This window comes from Episyrphus balteatus, chromosome 4, assembly GCF_945859705.1.
Source record: "Episyrphus balteatus chromosome 4, idEpiBalt1.1, whole genome shotgun sequence".
Classification (NCBI taxonomy): Eukaryota; Metazoa; Arthropoda; class Insecta; order Diptera; family Syrphidae; genus Episyrphus; species Episyrphus balteatus.
Window position 1 is genome coordinate 68,272,349 of NC_079137.1, and position 17,637 is coordinate 68,289,985.

The 17,637-nt window shown below is 30.1% G+C and overlaps 1 protein-coding gene across 1 annotated transcript in view; it reads left to right on the forward strand.

The window, feature by feature from the left end:
- LOC129918620 (uncharacterized) overlaps positions 1-17,637 on the forward strand; it is a 56,201-nt gene that overhangs the window by 18,557 nt on the left and 20,007 nt on the right. The window contains exons 2-3 of the mRNA XM_055999241.1: positions 12,578-12,804; positions 16,406-17,560. Coding sequence (XP_055855216.1) covers positions 12,729-12,804; positions 16,406-17,560 — 1,231 coding nt within the window. The 5' untranslated portion in view covers positions 12,578-12,728. The remainder of the gene's footprint in view (positions 1-12,577; positions 12,805-16,405; positions 17,561-17,637) is intronic.

Here is a 17,637-nt window from a genome sequence, read left to right on the forward strand (position 1 = left end):
CGATTTTTGGTATACGTCAAAAACTCGAGGTGGACAAACGACAACAGTTTGAATTTTTGAAAAAAATTGATTTTTGGGATTTCAGGGGAATTTCAATTTTTCAGTGCAAAAAATATTTTTTGAATTGCTCCTGGAAAAATGATAATATTTGGTATGTATATATAACTCGAGGTGGACAAACGATTGCAGTTGGTTTTAAATGAGCGTTTTAGATAGAAAGAATATAACTACAGAATATATATATTATTTTAGAAACATTTTAGCACCTAACCTTAAGGCGTATGTTATAATGGAAAAACTCTAGATTGCATAGAAACAAAAAAAAAGAGGACATAATTCACACCAATTTGTTATGTTTTAATTTTTGTACGATTTAAGATTTTTATTGGGAGCTGAAAAAGAAAACAAATTATGCAGCCCTCTGTAAGCCCCACACTCAAAATTTTGACTCATTAGGCGTTTAATTTTCACAGTTAGTAAATGGTCAAAAAAATCAGATTTCCTATTCAGTAAGTTATTAAATTAGAGAAAAGAAACAAGGTCACTGTGGTGTATGCGTAACTTTTTGTTACATATTATTTGTTATGTGTTTTTTTTTTTCATTATTTTAGCTTTTGTTTGGGATTTGAAATTTTTATTTGAACAAACTACAAAGATATAAATTAAGTCATGTGACATTCCAATAAAATAGTGTTGCCACATAAATGTTCCCATTTTAAAAGTCCCAACCTTATTTTTTTCTTTTTCTCTATCAATTTGTCTTTCATTTTACACCAATTTGAAACTTTAACTTTATGAGCTAAGTTACCCTGCGGCTGTCGACTCTCCGACTCTATATCAATACTAAACAAACCAACTAAAAAGAATATTTTTTTTCTTCCAAATGACTTCTGAAGACTTAAAAAATAAAACTTTTCCGGCAACTGTCAAGATAGTGATATCTCCACATAGATAAGATTTTTGCATTGCGCGCGACTAATGAACCTGATTCACCATAAAGAATATAAAAAGTTCAAAATCATGTTCAAAAATGAACACCAAAACTATGGTTATAGTTTTTTTTCTTCTTCTCCATTCAAGTGTTAAAAAACGAACACAGAAAAAAAACTCAGTCCACAAAAGTTTTGCAAACCAACGAAGATGGTTAAAACAAAATCAACCAAATAAAAACTTCAACCCTATATATTTGCCCACTTAACATCCCGAGAGGAAGTTGAAGTTTAAAAAAAAAAAACGAATAATGAACGAATGAACAAATTTCTACCTTTAACTCTCTGGTGTTTGTCTGGCAAAAGTTCTTTGATTTCCATCTCAAGTGTTCTTCTTTACCACTTTTCTAACTTTTTAATTTAATTTGCATAAATTACACTAATAGACAATTTTTCCAGTCAAAATACTTTTTATATTAAGAAAAAAAAAAAAACAAAAAAAAAGGATGGCAAAAAAACAAGGAATGCCATTTAGCTTGAATCAACAACTTTATAAAACAAAAAAACGCACTTCTTCTCGTCAGTTGACTCAAAAATTAAACCCATTTGGAATGCAAACAAACTAACAGAAGGTACTAAAGGAGGAGTAAGGACACAAAGGATCCTCTCCATTTTCTGTCCTCTCTAACAAACTCTGATGTCATTCATCGTCTGTGATTTTAGTACTTTTTTTTTTCTGTTTAACTTTTACCCCAGACGTTATAGAGAATAATTCGCTTCCTTGGTCACCTCCTTTATGCAATCAAAATGAAAATCATTTTGAAAGACATAGACAAAATTGAAAGGATATACAAAACCCATATTGCTTGTTATGTATATGTATACACAATATTGTACCTATTTAGATTTTACCTATACACACACTCATTGAAAAAGGTATGACTATAGTAGAGACCTCTGTATTGCAATTGTGATGCTGTGCTGTGAAAGGTTAAACAAATATTTCAATGTTGCATTCCACTTGAATTGGTTTCATGAAATATGCAAAACATCTCAATAACGTTATCCATTTTGATTGTGCCAGCAATACATTCGATTATATCCTTTGTGATCAGCATAGAGAAGAGTGATGAGCAGGAGCTTGATGCTATATAGTGTTTGATGCTTGGGCTTGAAAGCCCCCCAGACCAAACTCACCAAAAGAATTTGCATATTTATGAAATAGCATTTCAAAATATTCTCCTATCTTCATTCTATATCTGGGAAAGTTTATCCTATATATAGGTTCACCATTTTGTTTTTTAGAATTTTCTTTTTTGTTTATATTTTAATTTCCATACAAAACATCCTCTTTTATAGTGGCAACCCGTTTTGTGATGTTCCATCAAGGAGAAAACAACTTATAGTAGAGAATCATAACTCTTATAAGTCACAGCTTCTAAATGCGGGCGTGCTCTCGAAACACTTATGTGCGAGTGATGCCAATGCCAAGCGAAAGCCATATGACTTAGGACTATAAGGAGACGACTACTATACTATCAGGATGAGGATGTAGGATGATGATGAAATGTGGGTGAAATGTGAATTGTTATGGAAATTTTTCCTTCCAGATGTTTGCACAATTTCAGTTTTTTTCTATTCTTATTTTTTTCTGATAAAAATATATTTTTTGGAATAGAGCAAAAACATAGAAGATATACCTACCATATTTTATATATGTTTGATAGATTTTGAAGAGACATTGGAGTGTTTAATAAATATTTATATTTTTATTTATTTACTGTTAGAGAGCAGGTCTTTTGGTATTTTTATATTAAGTTAAAAATATATGTTATACATGCTTTCATATACGAATAAAGTGTGCATGTGACTTTATTAAATAAGGAGTTAATTCTTGATCCTTTTGGAGTGTTAACGTGTGTGTGTGTGTATTTGTATGGTATTCCATATTTTTGTGGTAATTCATGTGTGATATATTGAGTTCCAGTATAAAAGTGGAGGAAATTACATTTTATCATGTTGAATATTATTGTCAATAAGTTAAAATATTTTTGGCATCAAAATGATTACATAAATATCGATATATTATTACGCTTTCGGAAATGAGAATGTTGGTGAAATGGAAAATGTTTCATTTTATATTTAAATAAACAGAACATTTATGTTTGTTTTGTTGAAATTTTGATATTATGCAATTACATTAAAGGTATCTCCATTACATTTACATAATTTGCTCAATCAAAAAGGGTCAAACTAAGAGAATGACAACAAGGATTTGTAGATAGATTTGTAGAAAATATCAGAACAAGTTAGATGGAAAAATTCTATATCACAGATATCAAAATTGAAATTTACATAAAGTTATTAACGTGTCTCTGTTTTCCAACTAAAATATGATTTGATTAGCATAAAATGACTCAAAAAGTGTTTTGAACCATTTTCAATTTTTAAAGACTTTTTATTACATACAGGGTGTCCCAAAAGTTAGCGTCGAAACGAAAACGGTAGATAGGGTAGGTGGTGACAGTTATCAGAAAAATAATAAAAAAAATCGCAGACATATATTTTGGGAGTTATGGGCATTTGAAAAAAAGTCGAAAAAATGGTCAACCTGTGACGGTTTTTCATGTGCCGTGACTATAAATCTTAAGTTTTCTCATTTTTTTCTTTTGTTACGGAACCTTGAATAACCCTGCTACCAAATGCATTCAAAAATTTTAACTCAGCTGCATCAGTTTTAAAGCAAAAATTACTTTTTTGCCCAACTAAGTACTAAAAAATTTTACATGGCTCTAATTCAATGAACCGTAGTGTAAAAAAAATACACTACGATGCTTCGGCAAGTTACCTTAAATGTTGGTGTGTTCAATTCTCTTTTCAAAAAGGTGTAACATTGTTGAGAATATTCCATAAATAACCCAGATAAAATTTTTTTTCTTAAGAAATCCGACTTTTTTATTAGGTAACACGGTGTAACACTCAAAATATACTCGGGCGGAGACCTATCAGGTTTTGTAGAGCTAGTCGCACTGATTGCGAAACGGTATTTGAAAATCCCCTAACAAATTCTGGAGTTACGGGCAAAAAAACGGATTTTTGGACCTTCACCCATTGAAAAAATTCTAGCTTCGACAATTTTGTACCCATTTTCGATTTTTTTACAGTTTCTGACAGAAGATAAATATACCTTTTTAACAATGTATAAAACATGTAACTCGGTTAAACCACTTAGAATTTATAAGATGTCAAATTTCAAAAATTCAATTTTTTTTGTCATTTGCCCAACTTCGGCATCAATTTAAAGTATATGTTTTCAAAACAACGTGTTATTAAAAAAATATATTTTAAAACTATATCTATTTCCCAATTGATCGAGGTATTTTTTATGAAAATCACTTCAAAATTGGCTTAGAAAAAAAAAATTTTCGATTTCAACCCAGATACAGAAATTCGAACTTTCAGGTATAGAACAAAAATGTTGTTTCGGCACGTAGTAGGATAAGTTGGGAGCCAAGATTTAATGAAGGGTTTTTGTAGAAGAGCTCAATACAAACATTTTTTTCTTTGAGAGGGGGGTCTATCTCCCCCCGTTTAGGTGGGAGGGGCATTTTTCTAAAAAAAAATTATCAAAATAAAAAAAAATTATTAAAAAACAACGGCAACACTTACAGTAATAAATGATACCATTTCCAAAAGGCAAAATTGTGCATTTGATTCTAGTTTTTAAGTCAATATAATATTACTAATAGTTTTTGAAATAATCGATTTCAAAGTTAAAAATAGGGGAACAAAAATTTTTTAAAACTCATTTTATACTATTTATGTCCAGACTGTGAATTTTAGTAAATAAATTACTTAAACAGAAAACTGCCTCAATTAATTCCTTATCAAACAGTGAAAACTATATGTTTCTATGTCTTCTAGTTTATGAGAAAATTGAAAAAAAAAAAAACAAATAAAAGCAAAAAATATTTTGAAAAAAGAAAAATCTGATAAAATAATAATTTTTCAATTTTCTCAAAAATAAAAAGACATAGAAACATATAGTTGTCACTGTTCTTCAAGGAATCAATTGAGGCAGTTTCCTTTGTGAGTAATTTTTTTACTAAAATTCACAGTCTGGACAAAAATAGTAAGAAATGAGTTTAAAAAAATTTTTTTTTCGCCTGTTTTTAACTTTGAAATCGATTATTTCAAAAACTATTGGTTATATTATAATGATTTAAAAATTAGAATCAAATGTACAATTTTTCCTTTCGGAAATGGTATCATTTATTACTGTTAGTGTTGCCGTTGTTTTTTAATAAGTTTTTTTTTTTTGATAATTTTTTTTTAGAAAAATGCCCCTCCTTCCTAAACGGGGGGAGATAGACCCCCCTCCCAAAGAAAAAAATGTTTGTATTGAGCTCCTCTACAAAAACCCTTCATCAAATCTTGGCTCCCAACTTATCCTACTACGTGCCGAAACAACATTTTTGTTCTATACCTAAAAGTTCGAATTTCTGTATCTGGGTTGAAATCGAAAATTTTTTTTTTCTAAGCCAATTTTGAAGTGATTTTCATAAAAAATACCTCGATTGATTGAGAAATAGATATAGTTTTAGAATATATTTTTTTAATAGCATGTTGTTTTGAAAACATATACTTTAAATTGATGCCGAAGTTGGGCAAATGACAAAATAAAATTGAACTTTTGAACTTTGACAGCTTATAAATTCTAAGTGGTTTAACCGAGTTACATGTTTTATACATTGTTGAAAAGGTATATTTATCTTCTGTCAGAAATTGAAAATGGGTAAAAAATTGTCGAAGCTAGAATTTTTTCAATGGGTGAAGGTCCAAAAAACCGTTTTTTGCCCGTAACTCCAGATTTTGGGGGTGTTAGGGGATTTTCAAATACCGTTTCGTAATCAGTGCGACTAGCTCTACAAAACCTGATAGGTCTCCGCCCGCGTATATTTTGAAACCTCATTTTTGTAACACCGTGTAATTTGTCCATATTTTTTAAGTTTTGTACCCTTTCAGAACCTTTCAGAATACAAAAACTTAAATAATATGGAAAAATTACCTCATAAGAAAGTCGGATTTCTTAAGAAAAAAATTTTTATCTCGGTTATTAATGGAATATTCTCAACAATGTTATATCTTGTTGAAAAGAGAATTGAACACACCAACTTTTAAGGTTACTTGCCGAAACATCATAGTGTATTTTTTTTACACTACGGTTCATTGAATTAGAGCCATGTAAAATTTCTTAGTACTTAGTTGGGCAAAAAAGTAATTTTTGCTTTAAAACTGATGCAGCTGAGTTAAAATTTTTGAATGCATTTGGTAGCAGGGTTATTCAAGGTTCCGTAACAAAAGAAAAAAATGAGAAAACTTAAGATTTATAGTCACGGCACATGAAAAACCGTCACAGGTTGACCATTTTTTCGACTTTTTTTCAAATGCCCATAACTCCCAAAATATATGGCTGCTATTTTTTTTATTATTTTTCTGATAACTGTCACCACCTACTCTATCTACCGTTTTCGTTTCGACGTTAACTTTTGGGACACCCTGTATAATGTAGATAAAATAAATTGAACAACGTTACTTCTTTTTTTAGTGTAGGTATATAAGTTAAAAATTAATCTCACCTAAAAAAAAGGATACAACTTGATGTCTTTTATTTAAATCCATTTTTAGTAAAACATTTTCACAATTATTATAGCAATTTTAAAATAATCCCATAAATAAGGAAAAAATAATTAAAATTATTTGTATTTTTAAGCTAAGAAAGTGAATATACCTATAGTTACATTAAAAAGTTAAAGTAAAAAATGAAATCCCATTTTGTAGCCTAAATTTTCAAAAAATTCAATGTCACATTTTAAAAAAATTGATTTTTCGAAAAAAAGAGAGCGGGTCAAAATTCTGATTTCATAGGTAATTCTACTACTATTTTAACGAAATTTTTTGTTTTTCAAAATCGTAATCTTTATTGTCTTTCAAAATTCTGCTTTTTTAAATTCTTTCAAAATTCTGCCATTCTAAACAAAAAAATTTTGCTAATTCTGTTTTTTTTTTTTTTCAAAATACATAAATGTACCTACGTTATTTTAATTTTGTTATTTCACTTTTGTATTTTTCTAGCTGTCTGTTATTTAATTGTTGCAAATATTTTTCAATATGCATACAATAACGTTCTTCTTACAATTCACATTTATTTAGACAACTAATTGGAAACAAAATTGTGTGATACAGAATATTAATTTTCTTATTCAATTTTTTTGAAAACCTACATATTCATTTTAATATGATATCAAATTTTAAATTAATTTTTTCGAAAATATTCAACATTAAAAATATTTTCCTAATATTTTCAAATTAATTGATTTATCAAAAAATAATATTAAAAAAAAAATTACAAAGCAAGTAAGTAATCAAATAAGCATCCAATTTTGTGATAAAGATGATTTTACAAAATTCTGAAAAAAATTAAAAAAAACGGTTTACCCTTTTTCAATTTTTTGCAGAATTTTGTAAAACAGAATTTTGAATTTTTTATAAATAATTTTTTGGAAAAAAAGTTTTATAATAAAATTGGTATGCCATTTTGTAGAAATCACTAATCAACATCTAAAAACAAAATTCAATGTCCCGTTTTCGAAAATTTGATTTTTCAAAAAAAAATTTTCAAAATTTTTTTAAAAATCCAAAAATTATTTTTTTTGATATTTTCTGCTAACTTTGATTTCGTTTTTCTCAAAAAATTCATTTTTTTTGTCTACAAAACTCGACTTTATGTACCTAAAACTAAAATTTTTGTTTTTAATTTCGCACTGTTACAGGAAGTTATAAGTTCTTTTTTTTCAATTCCTAAACATTTGCAATTTTCATAGATAGGTACATATTAATTATGTTAATTAATCTGCTAAATGTTTAAAACCGCGAAGACCACATTAACAAATATTAAATTCAGGAAATAATGAATCAGGAAGCAAATAATAATGTCGGTTATTCCGTTTAAAACAAAAATATTCATAATCAATGTCTATCTAACAGATGGCATTGACAGTTGACATAATTTCTGATTAGAAAAAATACTTGTCAAATCATTACCTTCCTCCCCCAACTACATACATATTTTATTGATAAATTTAAATTTCATTACAAGATGGTACAACGTAACTTTGATTAACTTGGTTTTTTCTTTCTTTAACAAAAGTTACAACATGTTGATTCACTCTAGGGTAGTACCATTTTATATGAAATCAACCTTATCTATAAGATCTATCGCATTCTGATACAAGATATCCCAAGATAATTAATAAATTAAATACCAAAAAGAAAAGTTTCTAAGTAGATTGATTTCTTATAGGCTATAGGCAAAAGTTAATTACGCTTTGGAATTTCAAAAGTTAACCCAATTTTTGTTTTGTTTTTATTTTTTTGCATATTGAAGACTTAAAAAGAATCAAAAACAAAAAAATTTAAGGCTTCATCAAGTAAATAACATTCCATGAGTGCAAAACTTTTTTATATTAAAAAATAAATAAAAAAACAAAACAACAAAAAAAATAGATAAGTGTCTACGTTAAGCTATTTTCAGCTTGAAAAACTTTGTTTTAAATTTCCTATACTTGCCATGGGTATAAGAAATTTCAATGTCAGAATCTTTTATAGAACAAAAACTTTGTCTTTTGTTTCTCTATGAAGGTACCTACTTTTTGATGTCTTAAAGTATTTTCCACCTTTTTCACGACAAAATCATTTAGGATACGTTTCATTTCAAAAATAAAGTTAGTTTGTGCGAAGAGAGAATACCAATGAAGTTTTCTATATCTCGCTAAAAAGACATCACAAATTCAAATGACAAAAAGGATATATATTCAAATGAATTGGCATTAGAAAATTGTTGTCTCTTGTTGGTATGTTTTGTTGCCAAACTTTAGTTCACAACACAACCTACGCTTCGTGACCTATTTAATGTTTATTAACAGAAACAAATTACACTACATGACATTACAACAAGCTCTATCTCTGTTGTATAGACTCTGTTTGGCAATTAGCACTTTGGGGCGTGATAGTCATAAATACTTTGTGTACCTATTAACTTTAACTTTAGAAAATCAGTCCCACCTCAACACACACAACCACTGCATATGTATAGGTACGGAATGGAAATAATTTGAATTGTTTTACAGAATCTTTTGTTGTTCAACAAATTTTCAAAGGCCATTAACCCAAGAAGAAGACACAATATGAATTTAGAGATAAATTCTTTTCAAAGAAACAAAACAAATAAATGTCATTTTTAGTGAAATATATTAGCCCATTAGGACTTTTTAACTCAAGATTATAGTAAATTGACTAAACACACTTCAATGCATGTACAAAAGTTTAAAATTTACAAGAAAAATCTTAAAATTTCTATCAGTTGAACGTTTATACAGCCCGGTACAAATGATTGGAGACAATGGCAAGAACACTGGTCGGCAACGGATATAGAGCAAGAACCAAACCCTACTTTTCAAGAGGAATTTTGTGTGCTAAGTCCGAATCTGAAGTCAAAATTTCACTGGCACGTCACGTTTTTGAAATAATTGAATATTAATAGGTCAAAAACGCGTGTTTTTGGGTACACTAAAGTCAATCAAAATCACCTTATAAAGTTCTTGCTCCCGACTTTTTTTGAATTTTTGGCCGACCAGTGTAATCATAGAGTTTAGTTTTTCTTTTATAATTCCATGAGAAAAGCTTGAAATTTCATAAGCTTATAAGCTAAGAGTTGCTTGGAAATTGCATGGCAATAAATTACCTACAAACGTTTTTTAATAATTTTGTATCAAAAAATGTTGAAATTTTTTTATAATGACACTACTTACTTTGCAGCTGAAAATGGATTCGTTTTCGAGATATGATTTTTTTAAGTTTCTTTTTTTTTTAGGCATAAACTAGTTTTCAAACTGTACCTTAAATTTTAAATGACTGTTCTGTAGAATTGGCACCTGAATTCTAAAAAAAATCAAGGGATATTAAAATAACTTTTCTGCTCGTAAAAAAAACTTTTTTTCACAGGAAATTTTTTAAAAAGGTAAGAAAAAAAATGTTCGATAAGATTTTTGAGTTTTAGAAATATAACGACAATTACATATATGTCCAATTTATTCTTTTTTCCTTAAAATTAAAAGCCACATTTAAAATGCGATTTCACAGATTTTTTTTATTTTTAATGGTGACCTGAAATATATTGGAGAGTGAACAAATGTCCGATGTTTTTTTTTTTCTTTTGGAAACTAGTGTTAAACCAAAAAGGTGTCACGTAGATACAGATGGACAATTTAAGAAAATTTATGAAGGTCCATTTAATTTTTTTGGAAACTCTATAAGATTTCGTGTTATGATGTGTAAAGAATTATTGTAGGCTAAGTCTACCTAAACTGCATTATTATAGCTAACAAAAAACTCTTATGAAACATATCGAGCCCTTTCCTCCAAATTATCTTAAACGACAAATCTTTTCTATCTTTTGTTTTTAGACTACTTATTGGAGACAATTTTGATGTGAATGATTTTTTGAGCAATTCTCGATTAGATTAACACAAAAAAGTTATATTTTATTCGTTCTTAAGCTAAGTATACAGTTCTTCCAGCAGAAAAAAACCAATACATTTCTTATGGGAGAAATTTTTTAAGATTTTTTCCGAAAACAAATATTTTTCAAATCACCACAGCTGTAAACCAGAATCGAAAAAAAATTATACTCACCACGAATTTTTTTCTCGCAAAACAATGTGGGAGAAATTTTTAAAGATTTTTTCCGAAAACAAATATTTTTCAAATCACCACAGCTGTAAACCAGAATCGAAAAAAAATTATACTCACCACGAATTTTTTTTTCGCAAAACAATGTGCAGCTCATTGTTTTTGAGGAAGAAAATTAAAACTGTCATCTGTTCAATTCTATATTGAACAGATGACAGTTTTAATTTTTTTTCAAGAAAAAAAATTTTCCTTCACCACTCATTTTTTTTTATCGAAAATAACTGTATACTAGGCTTTAGTTGAAAAAAAAAAAAAACAGTTATATGTTGGCCATTATTCATATTTTCCGAAATCTGACACTGGGGTGCCATTTTTGTTACAGTTTTAATGAAATCTACATAATTCCGAATTTCAGACTTTTTAGATTCTTAGTTCTTATACAGAATGATCCATTTTTGCAAACTTTAAAAAATAAAAAAAATTATGTTAGTTGTTATGAAACCGTTCTCAAACATACATAACATATCCATTCAAAAAACACTTTTTTTTACCAAATATGTATATTTTTAAGAACTTTGTGGATTCTTTATCCCTGCTTCATCTCAAACCAACATCCTGAATTTCATCAGTGTATCCATGGGTTTCGGTTTTTTTTTTATCTGTCGAAGTAAAAAAGTAAGCAGGTAGGTACCGTTAATTTCGATCAAACAAAAAATTAAAATCAGCTGTTTGAAAAATTAAACGAACTAAAAGACATCAGTGCTCTATAATTTTAACTGAAGTGCATAAAAGCTAAGTAAGTAGGTCAGAAAATGATTCACAAAAGTCAACTGTTTTCATTATTTGTACAGCAAAAGCAAATTTGTTTCTTACGACCTAGAACGCCGATCGCGTTAAATTTTGGCTCCCACAATTTATGGTAGCTTCAGATTGTTCGATGATTATTCTAGGCTTAGAAAGTTCATATTGCATTTTAGGCATAATCAGTATAAAATTGTTTAAATAAAAATTACACATACGCCACAGTGACTATGGCCGAGTAGAAATGTGAAAGTTATTTTGAAAACTTTTGGTATCGCTAGGCTTTGTAAGTGCTCTTATCAAATAAAACTGTTCCAACGAAATGTACTATTGGCAATAATTGTGCAGTCTAGCCAATTAAACCACTTCACTCTGAAGATACACCTTAAACCTCTGAAGCATATACCTATTTGTTTTTACATATTTGAAATAAAATATAGTGTTAAAATATGTCTATCAGTTTTGATTGGAATGCATATCACAACTTGATTTATATCCTCCAACAATCTCATTCCAAAAAAAAATAATTTAAGTAAATTTACTCGACTGTTTCTAACCGGTAGATTTTCAATGTAATAATAAATCTTATGTTTTCTTCTCTTTTGCAAACACCCTGGTCAAAATTTATTGGATACCAGCCAAAAAGGATGCAATAAATTCTCATCCTTCTCAAGTAATCGGAAGTCCAGTAGTATATATCTATGCGATGATTCATTGAACAAAATCCACATATACGAGTATGTATAGAGAGACAAAGAGATGTTTCTTTAAGCCCTTATATCCTATCTTAGGATTATGAGCAATCCCATTTGTACTATTATTATCATCACTTTTCATTGATATAATGGCTTTGGAATTAAAATTTATGGTTTTTTGTTCTCAAAAAAGTAGGAGCATGAGATTCATAAAGCCATTGTCCTTATCTTCAACACGAAGTAGGATTAAATAATTAGTTGGGTATTCAAAATGTTCTCTCATTTATATTAAAAGTTCGACTACCTTTACTCACTCTCTACCTATGCAAATTATATAAAAATACAACTGTTTTCAGATAAAAACTAATTTCTTACTTTTCTTTCTTTGTTTTATAATTTCAGCTTCAAGTAACTCTTTTATAATCTAACAAGTAAAAAAAAATAAAAGTAATAATGGCACACCCACACAGCTGCCTGTGAAGCAAAAGGAAGAAAAAAAGAAGACTTTGGAGCTCCTCTACAAGGATACCTCATGCTCTGGTGAGCGCACGAAATGTGCTGCTTCTACAAAACGCCACTAAAATGGACTGTGATACTATCATCAATTATCTTTGCTCTATGTCGAATAGGTAAGGAAATGTTTATAATAAAAGACGAATAGGAATGAACACAAGAAAAAAATAATACAAAAAAAAAATATAAATAAAGTAAAATAGAAGAGAAATATAGAAAGAGCTAAGGCAATGATTCTATTCCTTTGAATAAGTTCCATTTCTAAAGATAAGAAATCCATCCTATAGAGATGGGATTTTTCTTGTGTGCTTTGTATTATTACTGTGTCCAGGAAAGAATATTCTCCTATAGGGAGCAATTCTCCCGCAGGGCTGCCAATTGCAGGGAATTTTCAGTTTAACCCTTTGAGAAATTATTTATTTTAGAGTAGTAGTATAATTTGGAATTTAGAAGATGACGATGTTTTTTGCCGTTGGGTTTTTAGCTTGAAACTATTTACAACGGATGTTTGTCTTTTAAGAAAATTTTCCGAAAAAAAAAAACAAAATGGTTTAAAATAGTCGTAGAAAAAATAAGATTAGAAATATATACATATATTTTTTGAGATATTGCATACCCAACAGATTTTTTCAATAATAAAAATGAAAAAAAAAATTATATAATATATATGAAATTTTAGAAAAAATCTTTCAAGACAAGGAGCCCGTCGGGCGATTTCTTGTAATTTTCTACTTAAAAGCCACCTATGGGCAACTAAAAGATACAGCCATCAAATTTTCAGATCTTCTCCGCTGCACAGTATATGCTGCGTCTGGTTTCTGGACACTTATTTGTATGTATTGGGGGTTTATTTTTTTGTCTGTGTGAGTGAGTATTCACTTAGGGGAGTTCTGCTTAAGACATAGTTGGCAAGATGACAAACTTTCATTTTCACAGTACCTACCTAATTATAATTGCTACGGGTTTTTTGTAAACCCCAAAATGTAAAAATTTATTTTGCGCAAAAATTCCAGATTAAGCCCTTTCCTAAAAAAATACATTTTCAAAATTTTTCTCCAACTCGATCGAGTGAGACATCAAAAGAAAGGTCTCTTAAAGGTCTATTCAAAGGTAACTGAGAGCCAAAAGTTTCTTTGATATCTGTTTGCTGAGTTTATATTTACATGCAATCGAAATATTTTTTTGCGGAAGCAGATATTTTCAAATCAAAGTCTCGAAACAAGTTTTGGTTTACAGATACGAGTTCACAATAAATAGGCCTATCTTTTTATGTCAATACTCAATATATTACAAACTTTTTTTTTCGGATTTTCGTCAAAAAATCAAGGTTTACTTGCCTAATAAAATTGATTTAAAAAAATTTTATCCAAATTCATCCAGTGAGACATCAGAAAAGAAAGGTCTCTTTAAATTCAATTCATAACAGCAAACCAAAAGTTTCTTCGAGATCTGTTTGGTGAATTATTTGCAATCCAAATATTATACATTTTCAAAAATTTCCAAAAAAAATGTTCAAGTTGGAAGAGTAACAAGATTCGAAAAGTAGTTTTCACTAGTTTGCAAACCTTTTTTTCATGAGAAATTTACCTCCATAAAAGTATTTTTTTTTTTGTAAGAACTTTTTAAAGCAAGTTACTAAAGTTTGACAGTTGAACATGTCATCGCTGTAAAAAGCGCTGTTTTCATTTTTAAAAAAATATTTAAAACATTTTTTTATATATGAAAAAAAAAAAAATATTTTTATAATTTTCTTTGTACAAATTAATGAACAAGTTGAATTGACTTAAGTTCCGTTGAAAGTACTCATTAATTTTTTTTAAATTTTATGTCTTAAAGAAAAAGAATTACATCTTGAGTAGAGCTCTCCCACATCAGTAAAATAAATGTCAATGTCAATCAAGTTAGCAGAGCAAAGTGAGCAGAACTTTATTATTCTTATTGCATCTTTTGGTGCTAATTTAAAGCTAGTTAACTACCCCAAAATTTCCCCATTTCTTTTGAAAAAAATTAAACTTCTGATAACTGACACCATGATTTAAAATTTCCAAAAAATGCCAAAAATATCAATGTCAAAACCCAAAACTGTGTGTCAGCGTGAGTCTCATCGTATCCGTCAGTAAAAGATTTGAACTTAAATTTTACGTCCGAGTGCTGATTTGTTGCCCCCTTTTTTGGATCCCGTTTGAAACCTCTGTTCGGCTATTGGAACCACTTTCCTGATTGACAGAATGTTATACAAATATAAAGCCAGTTGTTGGTTTGTAAGTTCAAGCCTTCACTTTGAAACCTGTCAAATGAAAGTGCGAGGTGAACAGCCCACAGATCAATTTTGGGCTTACAACCCACCCAAAACTGCTCAAAAGTTAACACAAAACTTCCTATTTATTGCCAACTAATGACACAATTAGGATGGTCAAAATCAAAATGCAGCTGAACTCTATCTTTTGAATTGCTATAAAACAAAGTAGAAAATATAAAATTCGAGTGAGTTTTCGAATTCTGCGCATTAATTTTCGAAAGATTTTTCATTAAACGTTCAACCACCAATTTTGTAAAACAACTTTTAAAACCAGTTTTGATAAATTTAAATTTACGTTTTTTATTTAATTTAATATAGAATCTTACATATAGATTAATAGATTATACATAGATTTGTCGTGAGTTTACGAAACCACTTCATTAAGTTTTAAGCACGAACCACACACCAATTTTCAAAAAATTCTTCATAAAATTTTCAAAAAATTAAATTTATGAAATAATTTTAAAAAATCTAGTTGCAAATAATGTTTTAAAAAACTGTGTGTATCCTCATTGTTTTCAAATAAATATTTCTTAAGCACCTTTAACCCACATCCTGTGGGTTTAACAAAAATAACTACGAGGCTATCTAGCCAAACAAAAGTTTTAAATCTAATTAATTGATTTTCACTAAAAACTATGTAAATAGTAAATCTCGGAATATGAAGAAAACCTGATTGCAGTTTATCTTGGATTTAAAGTCAGTGAAAACATAGCTTAGGTCGCCAAGAGGTGTTATTTAAAAAACAATAATGCTTTTACCAATGTTGGCAGACGTTTTTTAAACATGTGGTATCAAAACAGTTTGATTGACAGCAGTCAATAGAGTAGTAGATTAGACACAAAAATAACCTCTAAAGAATAACCTCATAGAATAAATCTGCATCACGCAAACAGCTTCAGTACTGCAGTGATTGCAAGAACTTCGTTACATACGATTAGCGTTCGTGAATGCAGTGTTACTTCAAATGTTATAAAAAATTGCACCAGGTCTTGTATTTTTTTTAATAAATCATGTCTAACCTTCATTAATTGTACCTAAATGGTTATCTAATCTTTAAAGTTAATTTTTCACTGCCCCTAAAAAAAAAACAAAAGTTTGACTCTATCATACTTTTCAAAAAAAAAAAAATCAAGTACATTTATTTTCCAAACTCACTGTTATTTAATGACCATATGCCGCCGCTACCATTATGTGGTAACCCTAAACAAGTCTGAACTCAAATAACTCACCCCATTCAAGCAAAAACGGAACTCGAAGGAAACACTCGCAATTATAAAATTACAAAAGAAATTTATGTTTTCCCATTTTTGTGTTCTCTATTCATATAAACTCTCGTGCAATTTTCCTCTTCTTTAACTTTTCTTTTATGTGTATTTCTTTTTATATATGTATATTTTTGCAACGATTATCCTTAGGTCACGTGCTAGCAATACGAAAAGGGCGGCTAATGTGCCCCAGCTCGTTCATAGCTCTAAGTGGAGATTTACATGTACAATTGCAATATACGAGCATCACGGAATATGTGAATCGAACGACGACGACGAATGCCACGCAACCGACTACTACCTCGACAACACCATCATTAACCACTACCACCAGAACCACCACAGTTGTGATGGAGGAGCAGGATAATGCGCTAACGAACCTTGTCATTAGCATAATGACAAAAAATGGAGCCGAGACCGTAAGCAATATAACTCTCTACCCCGACCCGAGAAACAATGTTACACAAATCTCGGTACCATGTCAGACATTCTATCGGGGTGGTGAATACACCCTTCAAGTTATATCACAAACAACCAGTAGTTCTTCCATCGTTGATGATGAACGCTTGAAACAACAATTAGACGTCCGATGGCCTATAGCCAACATGCAAGTCACTCCTAAACGACTCGTCACTTATCCGGAGATTCCGGTCCAAGTCAAACTAACCTTCGACCAGGTACAATGTGACCTTACTTCCACCAACATGATGACTCTGATGAATCTACCCGAGTTTTGGTTGGAATTAATTTACTGTGGCAAAGATTTAACCTGTGCCAGTCATCATAATGACTCCAAAAGTAATATCCTGTATGCGGAGGAGATTCGAGGCTTTCCCAAACACAAACTAATTAAGTTGCGTTGTGAGCTTTTCGGATTAGCCGGCAATTATGCGGTCCGGCTGCGGCCAATACCCCCGACCCCTGCTGACATAACCACCGTACAATACATCAGTGTTGATTGGAGTAACAAGTTCGTGTTCAACGTCTATGCTAGGAGTATATTTCCTTGTGACCCGCACACAGGTATCGGAGTACTTTATGAATACCCAGCATGCATCCTGGAACAGGGCGACCGGGTGCGGTTATTTGCTAAGCTGCGTGCCGATGTGGCATCATTGAAACCACCCACTTCCTTGCACTACGTTGCCGAGCAGCGTGTGGTCAAGAGTCAGTATTCGCTGTATTTTAATTGCGAACTTTTTTCAGAAAAATACGTCGAATACTGTTTCGTGTATGTTAGTCAGGGTATTTCGGGGGCTGTTGCCGATGTTCGAATGGACTGCGTGCCAACGTTGCCAGTTAAAGGTGAGTTTGTTGGTTCCCACGAAAAAAAAGGCCAACTTCAGTGAGTATTTTAATTACTTTGTGTTGTGTGTATTTGC